Genomic DNA, 19373 nt, shown 5'->3' with positions numbered 1-19373 from the left:
CTCTCTGCAGGACTGTGTTGTGCAAAGGAAATAAACCCAGGGAAAGGTTCCCCATAGTAACTGCAATAAAAGCCCTGCAGGACTTGTGTGGAGTGCTTCCCCCGCAGGCTGCCAGGGTTTGCTGTGCTCTCAGGACAGGCTCCACTGCCTCAGGCTGCCTCACCTGACATTTCCTTCCCAAGGGAAGTTTAGCAAGGAGCAAGCAGCCTGCACTGGCACTGTGGCTTTTGCACAGCTCTGGCTCCTCAGACTTACACCATGTGAGGTGGAGCTCAGACGGTTTCAGATGCAGGTGAAATAAATCAGGATGCATTATCTGTCACTTACTGATCAACTTTATTTGTCCTTGAGACAGGAACTTTAAAATCATTTTGCCTCTAAATATAGAGGTGTGGGGTGGTTGGCACCTTCTTAGCTCTTCATCCTGAGGCTTCAAGGAGAAGCCCTGGAGCTGGCCAGGTTTCAGACTTGCTCCTTCTGTCATTTACTACCCATCCTCAATAATGAAATGGTGACTGATGGGGATTTTTTAAATTGGAAACGATTTCAAGGGAAAAAAAAGGACATTTTGCACTTGCCAGTCCAAGGAAGGTGCTTGTGCTGCAGTTGTGCCAAAGAGGGGTGTGATCCTTTCACTGAGGTGATCTTTGGATGAGCAGCAGTAGAAATAACCCAGGCTTTGCTGCTGGGGAATTCCCTCCCCTCTGGAAGTGTAGGAGGTTTCTTCCTGGGTCCCTGCAGGCTCTCAGCATTCCCTGGCAGGCTCACCGAGGTGTTCTCCCCTGCCATCAGTTCATCTCATCCCCTGGGAGCTGTCAGAGCTGCTGGGGGCAGAGCAAACTGCATCCCTGCCTCCCTGCCTTCCTTTCCATCTGAGCCCAGGCTCAGCCTCACTGCAGCAGCAGCAGAAGCAATTTGTCTCTCCTGTCTGTCTGTCTGTCTGTCTGTCTGTCTGTCTGTCTGTCTGTCTCTCTCTCTCCTGTTTGTCTCTTCTGCTGCTCCCGCTGCTCCCAGGAGCAGCAGGGACAGGAACCTTGAGGGCTGAGCTCTGTGCAGAGCTGGAGGAATTTCCAGTGCCTGGGATCAGGGACTCCTCAGCTGACTTCTCAAAAATCAAACCAGCCTTTTTCCTTCTCTGATGTGGTTTGAAAAGCCTAATGCATGAACAGTCCATGTGCTCAGGTCCCTGCCTTTCAGACATCCCACACCCTGGGCTAATTCTGAGTTGCACCACATAGTAGCTTCCTGGAAACTGAGGAACTGGATGTGGGCAGCTTCGGCATTATTGGTGAATTAGGGGAAAAAAAAAAGATAATTTACCTTTGTGAGTTGTGTGCCTCCTTTTTGAAATACCCTCCTTTCATGAAAGGTCCTGTTTTTATGTATGGAAAAGCAGATTTCATTAGTGCTGTTGTAACTACTGTGGTTTGGTTTGCTTTCAATTAATTAATTCCTGTAATCTGTGGATTACAGGTTAGCTCTATTTTTGGCAAAGCAGGGTAGGGGCAGGACTTGCTAACAGATTGCCCTGGAAGTGGCAGATGGCATCCCTTACCCTGTACCAGCTTTGTAGGGCACGGCTTGTGAGTGGTGGTGAGATGTGGAACAATTCTGCCATTTGCTGAACTCCCTCATTTGCTTCCAGAGGAGAGCTGGGGGCTCTTCCTCCTTGCACTTGTCCTCTCTTAAGTGTTTGCTGGGTTTTGGTTTTGGCACTGGCACGCTCCCTGTTAGCTCCAGCTAGGAGGTGGTACCTGTTCTCAGCGGGCACTCCCCCTCCCAGGAGTTACTACGTGTCTGCAGCGAGCTGAAGAATTTTTCTTAGGAATTGAGGGATCTTTTTTGAGGATGGAGGTAGCTTCAAACATTTCACGGAAATGGTAACTACAGTGTCTGGAAGTCTTCAAAAGGCTGCTTTGTATTTTACTGCTCGTGCTTTCCACACCGAATCGCTTTAGGATGTGGGGTTTTATTAGTTTTTAATTTATATCTTAAGGAATTGAAGGAATTTGCAATACTAACTTGGGCTTTTCCCTCTTTCTCTCCTCTTCAAGAACCTTTTTAAAACGCCGGGGTCGTCGGAGTGGTTGAATTTTTCCTGGCTTTGCGTGAGAAATTCAGAAGACTGAAGCCCAGGCTCACTGTCTACCTTTCACGGAGGCCCAGCCGTGAGAGGACAGAAGAAGGCACGTGGCGAATCATGACAGCAGACAAGGAGAAGGACAAAGAGAAGGAGAAGGACAGGGACAGGGACCGGGAGCGGGACAAGGAGCGCGACAAGCGGGACAAGGCGCGCGAGAGCGAGAGCTCGCGGCCGCGGCGCAGCTGCACCTTGGAGGGAGGCGCCAAGAACTACGCCGAGAGCGAGCACAGCGAGGACGAGGACAACGACAACAACAGTGCCACCACCGAGGAGTCGGCCAAGAAGAGCAAGAAGAAACCCCCCAAGAAGAAATCGCGCTACGAGAGAACCGACAACGGCGAGATCACGTCCTTCATCACCGAGGATGACGTGGTGTACAGGCCTGGAGGTAAGGGGCACCCCAATGTTCCATCAGTCACCCCAGAGTCCCATCAGTCACCTTAGAGTTCCATCAGTCACCCCAGAGTTCCATCTGGCTCATTTGGTGCTGGCTCTGGTGGCCCAGGACTGCTCACTGTGCTCCTGTAACTCCTGGGAGCTGGAGTTACCCCTGTCCTGGGGGCTCCGTGTGCTCCTGCGGACTGGAGTTACCCTTACCCCTGTCCTGGGGGCTGCTCCTGGGGACTGGAATTACCCCTGTCCTGGGGGCTGCTCCTGGGGGCTGGAATTTCCCCTGTCCTGGGGGCTCAGAGTGCTCCTGGGGGCTGGAATTGCCCCTGTCCTGGGGGCTGCTCCTGGGGGCTGGAATTGCCCCTGTCCTGGGGGCTGCTCCTGAGGACTGGAATTACCCCTGTCCTGGGGGCTCAGAGTGCTCCTGGGGACTGGAATTGCCCCTGTCCTGGGGGAGGCTGCAGCCTTGCCCTTGCAGGCAGATGTGGGTGTGTGTGGAAAGCTCCTGGCTGTATCTCTGGTATCTGGTTTGTGGGAAGGAACTTAGCTCCCCTCTGGAAAAGAGCCACCCTTTTTGCTTTCTGCTGCATGAATTATCTGTGTCACACGTGGAATCTCTGTCCCTGGGAGGTTGGAAACTAAATTGGGTAATGCATTAAATGCTTCACTCCCACTTCGGAGTGAGACCTGCTCTGAGCTGGGGGGATGTGGATCCATCCTCAGCCTTCCTGGCAAGCTTTTCTGGGAATCTCTGATTGCTCTGGGAAACAGGACCCAGAGGAGTGAGGAGCTCAGAGCTGCTCTGGCACTGGTTTCACCCCTCATTCCTGGCTGTGCCTGTGCCCAGCTGTTGGGCAGAGCAGTGCTGGGATCAGGGGTGTCTGGGCACAGCTTGCAGTGTGCTCTGCATGCCTTGGATGTGCCTCTCCATTCCTGCCAAGTTCACAGGGAGTTTTTAGGCTCTCATGTAGGGTGTCGAGGTCTAACCTGCGGCTGCTGCCAGGGAATGTTTTCCTCAATCTGCCCTTAAAATGAGATTCCCCAGCTCCCATTTGGGAGTCCAGGCTTCCCTGTCTGTGTGCAGAGCACTCAGAGTGCTGCCTGGAGTGTGTTCCCCCAGTGTGGGGTTGTGTCAGGCTGCTCTGCTGGCAGCACTGCTCAGGGCCCTGGCAGGTTGACACCCTGCAGTGACACTGCTGGGGCAAAGCTCAGATGGATTCAGGCTGGAAGTGGGGAGCCAGGGAGGTCAGACCCCCTCTGGCTTTCCATGGGGAGCTGCTCAGCTCAGCTCCAGCAGTCTCCTGGGTCCTCTGGGGATGTTTGAGGTGCTGCTGCAGTTTGAGTGGCTGGGAGAGCTCAGGTGCTCGTGCTGTGGGTGGGGCAGGTCCAGGTGGGATGTGCTGAGTTCCATCCTCCTCCTCCTCCTCCTCCCACAGGAGCCCTGAGCACTCTGGTTTGCTCTAACAGCTTCTCTCTTGGAGTGCCTCAGCTTCAGCTCATTTCATCCATCACTGCAAAGGAGCTGCTTTTGCCTTGGTGTCAGGAATATTTGTTTTTCAGCAGGGGCAGCTGGGAGCCTGCGGAAGCGTCAGCTTTGGTGGCAATCTTATTTTCAGTGTCAGAGGATGAAAAATAATTCAGAATCTGTTGAGAACAGCTGTTGTGTGGGCCCAGGAGTCCAATGTGATACACTGGCTTTATTGCAAAAAGAGTTTGCTTAAAATGAAGATGGGAAATCAGTTTGTGGTGTCAGTTTAATCCTGTAGGAGGATGGAGCCGTGGCTGTGGCTGATCTGGAGGAGGCTGTCCAGGGAAGGAGCAAGGAGAGCCCTGCTGTTGGTGACAATGGGGATATTTTGTAGCTGTTCTGTAACTTAAACCCTGCTTATGAAATTTTACATTTTGTTAATAGTAATCAGCAGAAGAGATGTACCCTGGCAGTGAAACTTTTCTGTTGTGTTGGCTCTTTGTGCTTGTCTTGGAAACTGCTGAGAGTGATGAGAGCAAACCTGAGCTCAGCTCTGGAGGGACCTGAGCGTGGCTGGAACCTGAGCTGAACACACCCATTTGTAAATTTGATTTTAAAGGGAATTTCTTGTCAGGAGTGAGATCTTGAATCCACATCCCTGTGCTGGAGGTGTTCTAAACCAATGTGAGCATCCACTGCAGAAGGAGCTCTTCCAGCTCCTTACATACAGGGAGATGTATTTGTGGTTAAGGGTGAAAATTGCAGAAATTTTAAGAGGGATTAGAGAGTTTAAATTAATGAGACACAGCAAGGATTAGAAAGATGAAAATTAAAGGTGTGTGCAGGAGGGATAACTATCTTCAGCTTACGTCTTCTGGGCTTTAAGGAGTGGAAATCCTTTCCAATCATTTGATTCTTTCTCTTAAGTGCTCTCATCTGACGTGGAAGAAAGTTCAAGGTCTGCATTTCTTGGTTAAAATCTCATTCTGTGTTTACCCCATTGCTGTAGAGTACTTAATCCAGCACTTAATTCTGCTTTTTTTCCTGTGCTGAGCTCAGCAGCTGTACTGGAGTAATAGCAAATAAACTGTAAATAAACAGATAATCAAGATCATTGAGTTTTTTCGAGTGAAAGGTTTCACTGTATTGTTACCATGTAAAAACTGCTCTTATTAATTTGCATAGATATAATGAATGCGTGCACAGCTTTAAATAATGTATTAAAAAGAATTGAGTAGGGCTTAGACAACACTTTGCAATTAATCTTCTCTGCTTTGCTGGAATCACACAGGCCTAGCCTAAAAGCTTGCTGGCCCAGTTCCCCATCTGTCCTCTCAGCTTCCACAGCCTCCCTCCCATTTCCTTCCAAATCTGCTCTCTGGGGTTTTCCTTCTTCTTTCCCTTGCACTTCTCACCTTGCTGTTGTCACATTGCCTGTTGGAGTAGCATTAATTTTTGTTGCACAGTGGATATTCAAATTTGCTTTGGGCTTCCTTAGCCTAGGGAGATGGCAATGAAAGAGAGTTGTGTTAAAACTGAGAGCTATTTTTTTTCTCCTCTTGGATTTCAGTTAGATCATTTAATGCTGATTTTCCTTCCCTTTCTCATGCAGACTGATCCCCTCTATGTCCCTATTTTTTGGCTTTTGCCAAAATCCACCTCAGGAAGGGCTGGGATTGAATGAAAGCCACAGGATGGGTGCTGAGGATATTGGTGCTGCTGGGTTCAGTCTGGCTTGGTCTGGAGCCTGGCAGAGCAGGTGACTGTCACCTGGGGCTGGGGACAGTCTTGCTTGCTTTGCCTAGGTAGAACCATTGGAAAGGATCTGCAGGACTTGGAGGGATTTGTGGGGCTGTGTTTCTGCAGTGCCATCAGTGGCTGCCCAGGCAGCCCTTGGGCAGGGGGTGAGAGAGGCTGGAATGCCTGCTGAGCCCCCAGGAGGGCTGGGGCTGCCCAGCAGGGGCACATCTCATTTTCCTGCTCTGTCTGTGCTCTGTCTGACCAGCCAGGGGAGGGAGGGAGATGGGAAATGCTGCCCTGTTTTCTGCTCGAGGGTGCACAGGTAAAGCCCATCCCCACTGAGGTGCTGAGGTGTGGCACACTAACTGTGGTAGGGACACAAAGGGAGGGAGCTGAGGAGCCCCTCGTGGTGTTTGGGGTGGGCTTGGGGGCAGCAGAGGTTCCTGAGCTCTCTTGGTGTGCTTGAGGCTGTTTGGGATAAATCAGTGAGGTCCTGTAGCCCTGTGGTGCAGTTTTGGTCTGTCTGTCCTGGTGTCCCCCCACTGTCCATGAGGAGCTCTGGGAGGCAGGAGGGGTTTCCATGGGCATTTGTGAGACATCCCTGAGGAGCACTGGGGCAAGTCTGGCACCTCCAGCAAAGGTTTCCTGTGGCCCTGAAAGGGCAGGAAAAGCCAGTTAGGAGAGGCACACGTGCAGCAAAGCTTATCTGTGCTAGAGGAGGAGTTCCAGACTAACTGGTTATTTCATTAATTTCTGTTATCAGCCTGGATTCTTGTTCCCACCCCTCCTCCCTTTTCATGTGTTTAATTGAAAAAACACCTCCAAGGCAGGAGGAGCCCTGGCAGGAGGTGGGGGCTGAGCAGCCACGGGGGCTTTGCTGGCAGGGTGGCATTTTGGGGACACAACTTGGGTGAAAAGGTGTTTGCTTTGCACAGATCTGTTAATGGAGCATGTGTGGATGCACCTTACAAGGAGAGCTGTGCAGTGTTGTGGACATGCTTGAAAAGTGCAGGAAAATAATTGGTGTGGGAAATGATGTAGCTGGGGGCCTGAGCTGCAGAACAGTTGCTTTTATGAAATTGGGAACTGCAGAGTACAATTAGCTGTCATTAATTTTGTTGAATAGAAATATGTTCCATTTATTGTACAATCAGGAGCCAGGCTTGAATGAGTTTAAATAGATGAAATCTAAATTATACTGACAGTCCATTAAACAGCAGCAAAACCCCTTAAAGAAAATGGATTCACTATGATACCGGTTTATAATAAAATCATTTGCCAAATAAGAACTATAGTCCAGGCCCTGGGAATACTCCTGTGAGCTTCAAATGAACACAGTAAATTGGTTGAGCCATTTATTGCAGAGCAGCTCCTGGTTCCCTGACAAGGAGCCAGCAGTGCTGCCTGAAATCTGCTCAGCAGGAAGTGCCCCTGAAAGATCAGCCTGGCAATTTGTTTGTTGTCAGCCACGGGGGAGGAGAGGCAAGCACAGCTCCCACCTGTGAGTGCCCAGCTCCCACCTGTGAGTGCTCAGCTCCCACCTGTGAGTGCCCAGCTCCCACCTGTGAGTGCCCAGCTCTCACCTGTCAGTGCCCAGCTCCAGCTGTGAGTGCCCAGCTCCCACCTGTGAGTGCCCAGCTCCCACCTGTGAGTGCTCAGCTCCCACCTGTGAGTGCCCAGCTCCCACCTGTCAGTGGGGATGCCCAGCTCCCACCTGTGAGTGCCCAGCTCCCACCTGTGAGTGCCCAGCTCCCACCTGTGAGTGCCCAGCTCCCACCTGTCAGTGCCCAGCTCCCACCTGTGAGTGCCCAGCTCCCACCTGTCAGTGGGGATGCCCAGCTCTCACCTGTGAGTGCCCAGCTCCCAGCTGTGAGTGGGAATGCCCAGCTCTCACCTGTGAGTGCCCAGCTCCCAGCTGTGAGTGAGGATGCTGCTGGAGCCCCAGCAAGGGTTTGGCAGTGCCAGCCCCCCTGGCTGCCTTGTGGCTTTGTCTCTGTGCCCCTTCCCAATGCATTGCTGCTGCTGCTGCTGCTGCTGCTGCTGCAGGTTTGTGTCAGTGCTGACCTTTGTGTGCAAGGCTTTGGCACTTCTCCTGAGCCTGGGGTGCAGGCAAGTTCACATTTCAGCCTTTAAACCCACTGAGGGCTGTAAATGTTGATTCTGATCCTTTGGGAGGTACCTCTTGCTCATTAATGATCTGTGACTGCTGGCACCCTGATCCTGGTCACATTTCCCTGGTCTGGGGGTGCTGAGGGGGGCTGGCATTTAACCCTATTCACATTTCAGTGTTTTGGGGGTGCTGAGGGGTGCTGGCATTTAACCCTATTCACATTTCAGTGTTCTGGGGGTGCTGAGGGGGGCTGGCATTTAACCCTCTTCACATTTCAGTGTTCTGGGGGTGCTGAGGGGTGCTGGAATTTAACCCTATTCACATTTCAGTGTTCTGGGGGTGCTGAGGGGGGCTGGCATTTAACCCTATTCACATTTCAGTGTTTTGGGGGTGCTGAGGGGGGCTGGCATTTAACCCTATTCACATTTCAGTGTTTGGGGGTGCTGAGGGGGGTGGCATTTAACCCCATTCACATTCAGTGTTTTGGGGGTGCTGAGGGGGCTGGAATTTAACCCTATTCACATTTCAGTGTTTTGGGGTGCTGAGGGGACTGGCATTTAACCCTATTACATTTCAGTGTTTTTGGGGGGTTGCTGAGGGGGCTGGCATTTAACCCTATTCACATTTCAGTGTTTTGGGGGTGCTGAGGGGGGCTGGCATTTAGCCCTATTCACATTTCAGTGTTTTGGGGGTGCTGAGGGGGGCTGGAATTTAGCCTGGAGCACCTGGGGGGGTCCTGGGCTCCCACTGGCTCTGGCTCAGAGCAGTTTCTGCAGAAGGGGCCAGGGCTGCCAGCTCAGGCTGCCTCAGGGCTCTGGGACCACTGAGCCTTTTCATTTCAGGCACCAGGGTGAGGAAGGTAAATACTCCTTAATTCAGGAGAGTAAATATCCTTCCCCTGCTGGTGCCAGAGCTGGAGTTCAGAGTTTGTACATGGCTGTACACACGTGCAGAGTGAGCTGTGGCTGCTGAGACCTGATGGGGAGGGATTGCAGATCATTCCTTGACCCAGGCTTTCAAGGAATGGCCTCCCTGTGGAAGTGTGTGCTGTGCAGAGAGCCCGTGGCTTTGTTCCTTGGATGATGGAAGTGTTGACTCATTAGGTAAAACATGAAAGGATTCTAATTGTGGGGATGGTTACTACAAAACCTGCAGCCCTTTAGCTGCTAAAGGTTCAGAAGATGGAGCTGGCTGGGTGCTTTTCCAAGAGAATTTGTTAGGTCCGTGCACTGAAGCTCTGATTTTAAAAGCAGCTTTTAGTGTGGGAATATTAATGTAACCCTTGAGAAGTAGGGCACATCTGGTGAGTATCAGAGCCCAGAGGCAGAGTGACTCTGTGCCATGTGTCAGGGAAATGCTTCATCTCCAGTGGGACGTTTGACACGAGATGGGGAAGTGAGCAATGTGAGCAGTGCCCTCCTGGCTCAGGCTGGCAGGGAATCCAGGGGCTCTGCAGGGCACTCAGCATTTCCTTACTCTCTTCTGCAAACCTTATGGAAAGCCCTTTTATTTTTATTTTTGTTAATTTCCTTTCGGAGCATTTGCTGCTTTGCCATTGCTAAACTCAGTGACTGAGCACATCAGCTGTTGAACTTGTCTGAGTTTGGGTGGCTGATGTGAGTGCCTCTGGAAATATTCTCCTTTTCTGGGGGGCATTTTCGAGTTCCTATCATCCCCAGCATTGCTGTGCACCTGGATAAACTTGTTTTTCTTATCTGCCTGGCCTCTGGTGCTTTGGAGCCTTGTAACTGGATGTCATCATTGTTTCAGGCTGGGCAGGCAGCCAGCAGTGCCTCCCTCAGTGCAGCCCAGAGTGAGTTTTTATCCACAGGAGATGCCACAGCCCCTCACTCTGTGCCAGCCATTTCACTGGGATGCTGGGCTGGTTCTGCTGCTGCCTGGTCAAACTCTGGAAAATGAGGCTTGCACAGCCCACGTACCAAGGGGGAAAATACAACAAAAGGTCTTGCAAGTGGTGGTGCTGTGTGTGTGTGGAATCCCTCTCAGTGCCAGTGAGTCCCCAAGGAGCTCTGGAGGAGCAGGATGTGCATGGATGGTCCTGAGCAGGGACTGCAGCCTTGGCCAAGTGCCCTGGTCAGCCAGGAGATCTGGGATAGCCGGGGCTGTGGGAGTGCTGGGATGTGCTGGAAGTGCTGGAGCAATTCCTGATAGCCAGGAAATCTGGGATAGCCAGGGCTGTGGGAGTGCTGGGATGTGCTGGAATTGCTGGAGCAATTCCTGATAGCCAGGAAATCTGGGATGGCTGGGGCTGTGGGAGTGCTGGGATGTGCTGGAAGTGCTGGAGCAATTCCTGGTCAGCCAGGAAATCTGGGATAGCCAGGGCTGTAGGAATGCTCAGATGTGCTGGAATTGCTGGAGCAATTCCTGATAGCCAGGAAATCTGGGATAGCCGGGGCTGTGGGAGTGCTGGGATGTGCTGGAATTGCTGGAGCAATTCCTGATCAGCCAGGAAATCTGGGATGGCCAGGGCTGTAGGAATGCTCAGATGTGCTGGAAGTGCTGGAGCAATTCCTGATAGCCAGGGCTGTGGGGATACTGGAATTGCTGGAGCTTCCCAGTGAACTGGATTTGAAATGTGTCTTACAGACCTCTGAGACTTTGGAGGTTTTCTGTGGAACCCCAAGAAGCCCATGGGAAATCCCTGCCAGGCCAGTGGAGTTTGTTGTCCCTGCTGTGTTTTGAGCAGCAGCTCCTTAGCTGTGTGTCAGAGGGGTCACCAGGATGTTCCTTTCAGTGTTTGCTTGCTCTGGGCTTGGCACCTTTCTGTCCAGCAAGCTGTGTGAGTTTGAGCTCCAAGGTCAGGATCATTACTCAGGCTCTTCTCTCCCATCCCTGCCGTGCTTTCATTCCCAGGGCGCTGCTTTTGTTGTAGTTATTGCCAAGACTGTTTTGAACACAGCAGACCTTGTGTTACAGCAGCCTCGGAGAGCGCAGTTGTCGAAAACAAACAAAAATAATTACTGTGTTTCTATCTTGTCAAATGTAACTCGAGAAAGCGCAGGCCTTCCCTGAGGTAAATCTAATTTAAGTTTGCTGTGTTTCATCTGTGATTGGTTGCCTTGGTTTTCTTCACAATTAGAAGAGAAAATATGTTAGTGCTTGGTTCTTAATGGCAAGCTGACCACGAAAAATCTGATTACTTTCCTCTCTTATTTGGGTCTGGTTCACAGGCTGTGACCTGGTCATTGTTATTAACTCCATCCAGAGTGGTCTTTAAATTCCTTTCTTTTTGTTTTCCTAGCAAAATGTCTATTCAAATCAAAGTTAATTCTTGTGCAGTTAATTCCCTTATTTATCATCATAAATAGTTTCTATTTCTAGAGCACGCTCAGAATAAATTACACAATATGCAAATGCAATGGTGGTTCTTTCAAAGTTTAAGCTGTATTTGAATTTATCCTGTTGTTATGCTCTTTCTTGGAGGCACAGAAGTTAATGCCCATTATTGTAAAATCTTGTGTTTTTAAAGATTGCGTTTATATCGAAAGCCGCCGGCCGAACACGCCCTATTTCATCTGCAGCATTCAAGACTTCAAACTGGTAAGGAACATTTTCACCTCTCCTCCTTTCCCCTGCCCCAGGCTCCAGGGGGGATGTTCCTTAGCCTGATCCCTTCCTGCAGCTCCTCTGAGTGAAGCTTTCCCCTCTGAGCCAGGAGCTGGTTTTTACTAAACCCCAGCCCTGTCTTTGGGCAGGCTCAGGAGCTCAGGCTGTGATCCCTGGCGTGTTCAGCTGAGCAGAAACCTCAGCTTTGAGTTGTGTTGTGGGGAAATTGGGGCTCAGGAAGTTCAGTTTGGCTGTGCCTTCTCCAGCACAGCTGTGGGATGAGGGCTGGCTCGTGGCAGCCTCTGCATCTCAGCTGGCCATGGGCTGGGGGGACAGCCTGCCAGGGTGTGGGGACATGTGGGGACAGCCCTCCAGGGTGTGGGGACAGCCCGCCAGGGTGTGGGGATGGCCCGCCAGGGTGTGGGGACATGTGGGGACACCCCACCAGAATGGCCACTTCAATGGGGAGAAACAGAAAATAACACTGGAGAGCTGTTAGCACTTCATTCTCCAGCAGTGGGAAGGCAGGGAACTGAGCAAGAACAAATCAGAGCGGGGTTTGGAGGTTCAGCCTGTCCCCCTGTCCCCTCTGGAAGTTCAGCTGTCCCCCTGTCCCCCCTGGCTGCAGCAGGAGCTGCCCCCAGGCAGGGCACAGGGCTGGCACCTGGCAGAGTTCTGTGAGCAGGACCTTTGGGCACCTCTGGCAGTTTGTTCCTGCAGCTCCTGGTGGCTGGATTGAAGTGCTGAGCAGAGAATAAACTCTCCTTATCAATGTGCTGTGCACAGCCAGGGATCACCCAGGCTGCTGCTCCCGGACTAAACCAGCCTTCCTCCCTTCCCTCCTTCCTCTGCTGATGTCCCTGCTGGTGCTTGGCACTCGAGGGCTCGTTCCCTCTTTGCTGCCCCTGTTTTTGGGGAGTCCTTGGCTTTGCAGAGCCCCTGGGCCCCTCCTGTCCCTCAGAGCTGCTTTGGGTCTGCCTGGGTTGCAGTTCCTGTGGCTCAGCTGAGCTGCAGGCATTGCTCTGCAGGTGAACCAAAGCTGCAGCCTCTGGGGCTGGGCCACCCATTTCAGCTCAGGCAATTGCAGCTTTGCTACCTTCAGATGCTTTTGAGGTGATTTCTCTTCACTTGTGTTTTCAGCACACAAAGGACTTGGCGCCAGGGCTGCTGGGCAATTTTGCATAATTTTTGACATGGAAACAGTGTCTCTGTTCTGTGTTTACTTTTGCCTGCTCAGAGTTCTGGAATTTCTCTGTGAATTTAATTTTTCTTACTGACATAATGCATAAAAGGAACTTGTATAAATGACAAAACCAAAACCCTCTGGATGCTGATTATACCAGCAAAGCCAAATCCCCAGTGTGTGTGTGTGGCTGTTGATTTTCCTGCTGGGGGAGAGGGAGGATGAGCATGGAAAGGACACTTGATTTCTCTTCCAGTGTGAGATACCAACAGGAAAACAGCCTTGTTTTGCCTTCAGCAAAATATGTCAAGTGAAGCAGGAAAGTTCAAGTCAACAGCTTTGAAATGTCGCCTGCTAATTAAATACATCATGTGTTGGTTGGCACAAAAGGAAAGTTTCTGCTGAGTGTGTGAGCCTTACCTTGTGCTTCCCCTGGTTCTTGGGACAGGAGCTGATGGGGTGCTTACTGACAAAACCAGGAACATAAAGTTATATTTAACAAATGAGAGGGAGTTAAAGGTGACCCACTGCAAAGCAGGATGTCCTTGCTGGACCAGGATCACTGTGATGCTTTGGGCTTTGTTTGGAATTTTGCAGAACTTGGAGCAGTTCTCTGGGAATCCACTGGTTTGGTTTTGCCCTCCAGCACTGGAATGTGTGAGTGCTGGCTGGTAAAAGTGCAGCTCCCTGTTCCTCTGCTCAGGAGGGTGGGGTGGCAGGGCAGGTGAGGAGGTGTGGTAGCCATCACACCTTTTCTTGGTTGGCTTCCCTTCACCCTTTGAATTATTGAGCTTAAAACATTTCAAGAGTGAAATTGCTGTTGTCTCTCAGAAGAGTAGGAGATAGTTGTCTGTATTTAAAAAAAAGGCAGTGGATGATTTTTTTCTCTACTGATTGGGTTATTCTGTGCTGTCTGTGTCCCAGAATGTTTTATTAATCTCTTTTTGGTGCTAGTTCATTTTCTTTGGATTAATGCTATCCTCTTTCAGGATTCAAAACCAGATTATTCTTGAGGACTTTGATTAGGAGCAAGCTGTGGTGAGGCAGGATTCAATCTGAGTTTGCTCTGTTGCCTACGTGTTTTTATTGGTTATCAGCTCCTCCTTCATTGCTCATCCTCAATATTTGCCCTCCTCCAAGCTGAGGCAGTGCTTGGCTTCAGGTGGTCTCCTGGAAATCTGGATTATGCAAGGTCATGCTTGGCTTTAAAGCAACTTTTGTGCCTTGTTTTTCCCTTGGGGAGCACTTCTTTCCCCAGTTTAAGGCTGTCCTGTCAAACTGACAATGTCTGTTACTTTAAAAGTGTTGTTTTTAAAAAAGGAAACAGCAAAATGTAATTGGGAAGCTGGAAGGTGGAGGAGGCCTGTGAAGGGGCAGAGTGATGTGGCTTTAATACTTTCCTGGCTTTGCCTGTTGAGCAGCTTGAAGGAAGAAAATGTTTTCAGGATGGTGAAAGTGGGATCCTTAACTTGGGATTCAGGCTTTGCTTGCTCTGGGTGTTTTTGTTCCAGAACAATCTTACAGCTTGGGCTTTAAATTACACAGGCAGATCAGTGCAATGGAAGCAGTCAATGCTCTGGTGCATTACAAAAACATAAGTTTCTCTGATTATTTTTTTTCTGTGGAAAAGGTTCAGGTTGTTTACATCAGGAATTGTCTCCTGGATGTCAGTCTGCTCTTTTCCCTTGGTTCTGCAGCAGCACCAGTGCATTTTTAACAGTGCAGTTGTTCCCCCAGCAGCCTGCTGCTGTCAGAAACCCCCATTTCCTATTCATCAGGGAGTTAGGGAAGCATGATTCTCCTTCATTTTCATTTGGCACCAGTCAAACATGTTAAAAATCCTCAGGCCTGACAAAGTGTTCCTTAAATGCTCTGTGGTGCTACAGATTGCTGCTCAGAGGCCAGGCAGCAGAGCAGGGCTGGCTGAGCCCTCTTTGGGCTGGGAAGTGTCTGCAGCCCTGAGCAGAGGAGGATCCAGTGCTGCTCCACCTCCCCTCTGGGTTCATTTTTCCCAAATGGATCCAACCATCACTCCTTCCATCTCCTTCAGCCCGGCTGCAGCTGCTGGCCCTGCTGTTGTGGGCCCTGAGCTCTGCCAGGAGTTCAGCAAACCTGGCCCAACCCACTTGGATCTCCTGAGCTTCTGGCACAAGAGTGGCACCTGGAATTCCTGGGGAGATGGCAAAGGATGTGCTCAGCCAGTCCTGCTTGTCATTCACACCCAGCACCTGCTGCTGCTTCCTTCCACCACTGCCCCCAGAAGGAAACAAGTCCTTCTGTCAGAAATTCCCTTTTAATTGAAGAGTGCTGTGCTTTGAAAGTGGAAATTCTCACAGAATTTCCTTTCAGATCAGGCCATTTGAAGGAACAGATTTGTATTTTCTTCAGGCTGAGGGTATGGCTTCAGAGCTAAAGGGTTTTTAAATTAAATAGTAGTATTTAATGTGTTTCTTTTGTAGTTTACACTGATTGTAATACAAAGAATTATAAACAGTGAAATTTCCTTTTATCTCTTTGTTTGTGGTTAACAAGTCCTAAAATTCTGTCCATTCTCTTTATCTTAATGAAAATGTAGATTGTGATTACTTCTGGCTGATGAAAACACACAATTAAAACTCAGCTGAGTGACTCGGGTGAGAAAATCCCAGAAATGTGCAGAAATTCAGTTCCCAGTGGGTTAAGGGACATTTTATAACCCCTCCCCTCAGACACAGAAATGAGAGCTGCTTTAGGAGCATGCTGTGATGGGAAATGCACAGGAATGTCCCTGTGAACCCTTCAGGATCCCAGCAAAGCTCTCCCTGCACAGAGCTCAGCCAGGGAAGTGTCCCAGGCTCTGGGTGCCCCTGCTGAAGCTGCCTCAGGAGTGGCTGTGAGCAAAAAGCCCTGCAGTGTGGGTTCCAGGATTGTTTTATCCCAATCAAAGTGCCTTCCCCACCTGAACAGCCAGCTGTTGCCTTTAAATGTGTGATACAACAGCAGTAATTACATTTCAGATATGAATTTATTAATTATGTAGTGCCTCTAAACCCATGCGGATCCAGCTTTGATTAAGGCTCAATTTAAATATCAAAAGTAGTGCAGAGCCATGTCTGAGGGAAGAAAAGGGCTTTATCTGCTGAGAGATCAGAGTGGGAGAGGTTCACTGGATTGTGGTGCTTGGGAGAGGTGGGATTGCCTGAGAGTGAGCTGGGCCAGGGGGGCTCTGCTGGGCTGGGGGAGCTCAGGTGAGCTCAGGTGAGCTCTGATGGTTTGGGAATGGTTTGGGAATGGTCCTGGAGCAGCTCAGATGAGCTCTGCTGGTTTGGGAATGTCCTGGAGCAGCTCAGGTGAGCTCTGATGGTTTGGGAATGGTCCTGGAGCAGCTCAGGTGAGCTCTGGAGGCTGTGCTGGTTTGGGAATGTCCTGGAGCAGCTCAGGTGAGCTCTGATGGCTCTGCTGGTTTGGGAATGTCCTGGAGCAGCTCAGGTGAGCTCTGATGGATGTGCTGGTGGCTCTGCTGGCAGCAGCAGCTCCGGCTCAGCCTGGAGGGGAAGGGGACCCAGGGACAGGAGCACTGGGACTCCCACCCGAGGAGCTGAGGTGCATTTTTCCCTGGGGCAGCAGGTGGGGGTGAAGGGAGAGGTGGAGAAGGAGGCAGGGGTGAGTGAGGAGTGCCGGCCAGAGGAGAGGCAGCTGCTGCAGGCAGGCTCTGGCTGAGCTGAGAGCAGCTCATTGCTGCAATTACTCTCATTTATTTCTGCATTCCTCCAAACCCAGCAGAGCTGCAGAGCTGCCCTCCCATCCTGCCGTTCAGACCTTTCCTGGTGCGAGTTTCCAGCTCGGATAAATGAGCCCAAATTGCCTTTTTAAGGTTTCCCTGTGTTCCAGAGGGACCCAGAACACCACCAGCAGATGGATTTCAGCAGCCTGTTTGTGCTTTCTGCATCCCGCCTTAATTTGATGTCACATTTAAAATGCTAATGGCCACACTCTGAATGGGAGCATCGGAGGGAAACTTTACACCAGGAAAACGCTGAATTTGCCACACAAAAGGAAACGGTATTAATTGTGCTGCAGTTGCCCTTTGTGCCTGTGTGTTTACTTGATTGAAGCATCTTGACTGTGGAGCTTTCTCCTTGAAGCCTGATTTGAATGGAGTACACAGCTGGATTGCCCCAGGGCCTTGTAACAATTTATAGTCTGCATGGAAAGGCAGAAGTGCATAAAAAGACAGTTGTGAAATGCTGCTAGTGCCCTGTAATAGAAAATCTGGCTGTGATGACCTTGGCTGCCTGGGCCTCTGGGATCGCTTTGCTCCCATCCCAAGGATTATAAAATGGAAAGGATTGCACCTCACCTGGAATAAAGGACGGGAAACAATCACCAGAAATTTGTTTTTCCAAATGATGCAGTTGGTGCTTCCTCTCCTTTGCATTCCTCCTGCATACGGCCTTGCATTTTAGCAAACATGTTAAATTTACATCTGTTATTCTCTGCACTGTTACAGGAGCTGGGGTTTTTGCATGCAAATATCTGGGAGAGGTTTCTGTAGCCACAAGCATTTATGTATTTAAAAGCCTCATTCTGTTTGCAGATGAATTGATGTTCTGTTCCTGAACTGCAGCTGAATTAATTTGTGGCAAATTTTTCCTGGCCAGTTCCGAGGCAGCGTGACCTTTCCTTTTTGGTGTGGAAAAAATGCTGATTAATACAGATTTTTTTTTTTTTTTCCCCTCCTGCTTCTCCAGATCCATCGCTCTTTCTAGGGCCAAAAAAAGGCAAAACAAGATTTTCTGCTTGCTCCAGATGACTGCTAAACCTTTTGAAGGCGAGGCTGGGCCGGGCCTGGAGCAGCTCAGAGTGCCATGAAGGGCCAGGGCAGCCTCGCTAATGGGAGCCAGACAGATGAGGCCTTTGAAGGGGCACTGAATTATTTAAAATCAAAAATTTAGCCTGCAAATGAGATGGGCTTTTCTGTCTAATGTGCAGCAGATGGAAGGGCTGCTGTGGCTGCAGTGGGGCAGGTGTGGGGGCAGGCTGGGGAGGCAGAGGTGACACTTCAGGGATGGCATGGCAGGGGCTGCTCAGTGATTAAATCCTCTGATGCTGTCACTGAGCCGGGAGGCTGCAGATAACATTCTCTGCCTGTGCTGGAAACAAGAATCAATACCAACTCCTTGACAGGGGCTAAATTATTAAATAGAGCCTTCCTTACAATGTTTCATTATCTGGGATTTACCTCAGCTGGTGATTTGTCAGCAGCACAGGGAGATTTGCTGGGCGTTTTGTATTAAAATCATTCCAGATGCATATGAATCCATTTTGATAATTCCCCTCCTTTTTACAATGCCTCTCTGTGTATTTTTTCTTTTTTTGGTTGCTATTACCCAGATGCCACTTTGAATTCTCACACAGATCCTAAGCCGTGCTGCACAGTGAGGTTTGGGCTTGTCACATCTGTGTAAAAATAAATTCTTTTTGTGTGGCAGGCTGTTCTCTAAGTGCTGCTTTCAGGCTGTTAAATTAGCAGGGGATTTGCAGTGTCTCTCAGGTGAGCCTCAGCACTGAGGCACGAGGCTGCTCTGCGGATTTATGGGCACTGGAGTTTCACTGGACTCAGCTGAAATATGGAGCAACATTCTTTTTATTCAGTTGTACATCTTGGGCAGGAGGGCAGAGCAGGAGCCATCCGTTCTGAGCTGCTGAGCCGGCGTGTTCTGCATTCCCAGGGTGCTCAGACCTGGCTGAGAGCTGTCATTTCATCTCTGCCATTGTTTGGTCAGTGAAGGGATGTTTACATTTCTGTGGGGTTTTGGGGTTGTTTTTCTGACAGTGCAGGTGAATGAGTTCCTGCAGAGCTGCAGGGTTGTGTCACAGTCACATCAGGCTCCTTGGAGAGGCAGTGTTGGTGTTTGGGGTGGAAAGCAGATGGCAGCATTGTTCCCAGGGAGGATTTACAGCTGCACCTTAAGGCTCTGTGAGGTTCTGGGGGCTCACATCCAGCTCTGCCCCCGTTCCTCCCATATGGGCTGGATCTCTGCAGTCCAGCCCTTACAACTCAGGGGCTGCATAAAAAACCCCAAACAAATACACAAAACAAACAAAAAAAACCCACAGAATAATCACGAGGGTTGTTTTGATTTTTTTTTCCTTTTTAATGTGACTGCCCTGTTTGTTTTTGCCCCACCTGGCATCCAGCAGTTGGAATTCTCCTGGCTGGCTTGTTGGCACTGGAGGGTTATTCCCCCCAGGAAAGGCTCCTGGGCTGATATTTATAATTTCATTAAGCCTTTTGTCATGGCAGCGTGGTCTTCTCCACCTTTAGCTTTTTATTTTACCTTTCTCCTGCCTTGTTTCCTCCCCCTTACCCAAGGTAAAACTGTTTCCTACACCTGTGCTGAGATAACTGAGTGCTAAATAAATCATTGCGTGCCAGCTGGAAAATACCGAGAAAAAAAATGTTATCTCTGGCTTTTAGGGGAAAAAAAAGTATCAAATTGTACATTAGCTGGGTTTTATGTAGCAAGAGAAAATGGAGTTGGAATAAATGTAGCCATGTCCTCTGGTGTTGAGTAGTGAGAGCATCTGTCATGTTTAATAATGCTTCTGACCTTTAGGATTATTGAAGTCGAAATTTTCTCTCTGGTCATTTGGGGCTACTTGAGCACTGTCAGATTTCTTGTGCCTCTGCTCAGCCTCCAAAGACACATTGTTATGCTTGGTGAGCTGCTGAGGATGATTCATTAGAGAAACTTGTTTTCCTGCTTTCCGAAGGGTTTCCTTGAGGGAT

General features: G+C 49.9%; 1 protein-coding gene across 1 annotated transcript in view; it reads left to right on the top strand.

The window, feature by feature from the left end:
• RERE (arginine-glutamic acid dipeptide repeats) overlaps positions 1-19373 on the top strand; it is a 164604-nt gene that overhangs the window by 52582 nt on the left and 92649 nt on the right. Inside the window, 2 exon segments of the mRNA XM_030231967.2 lie at positions 2055-2531; positions 11342-11412. Of these exon segments, the coding sequence (XP_030087827.2) occupies positions 2201-2531; positions 11342-11412 (402 nt within the window). The 5' untranslated portion in view covers positions 2055-2200.

The sequence above is a fragment of the Serinus canaria genome, chromosome 21 (genome assembly GCF_022539315.1).
Source record: "Serinus canaria isolate serCan28SL12 chromosome 21, serCan2020, whole genome shotgun sequence".
Classification (NCBI taxonomy): domain Eukaryota; kingdom Metazoa; phylum Chordata; class Aves; order Passeriformes; family Fringillidae; genus Serinus; species Serinus canaria.
Note: the sequence above shows the minus strand (reverse complement) of the source record. Positions and strands in the feature narration are given on the sequence as shown.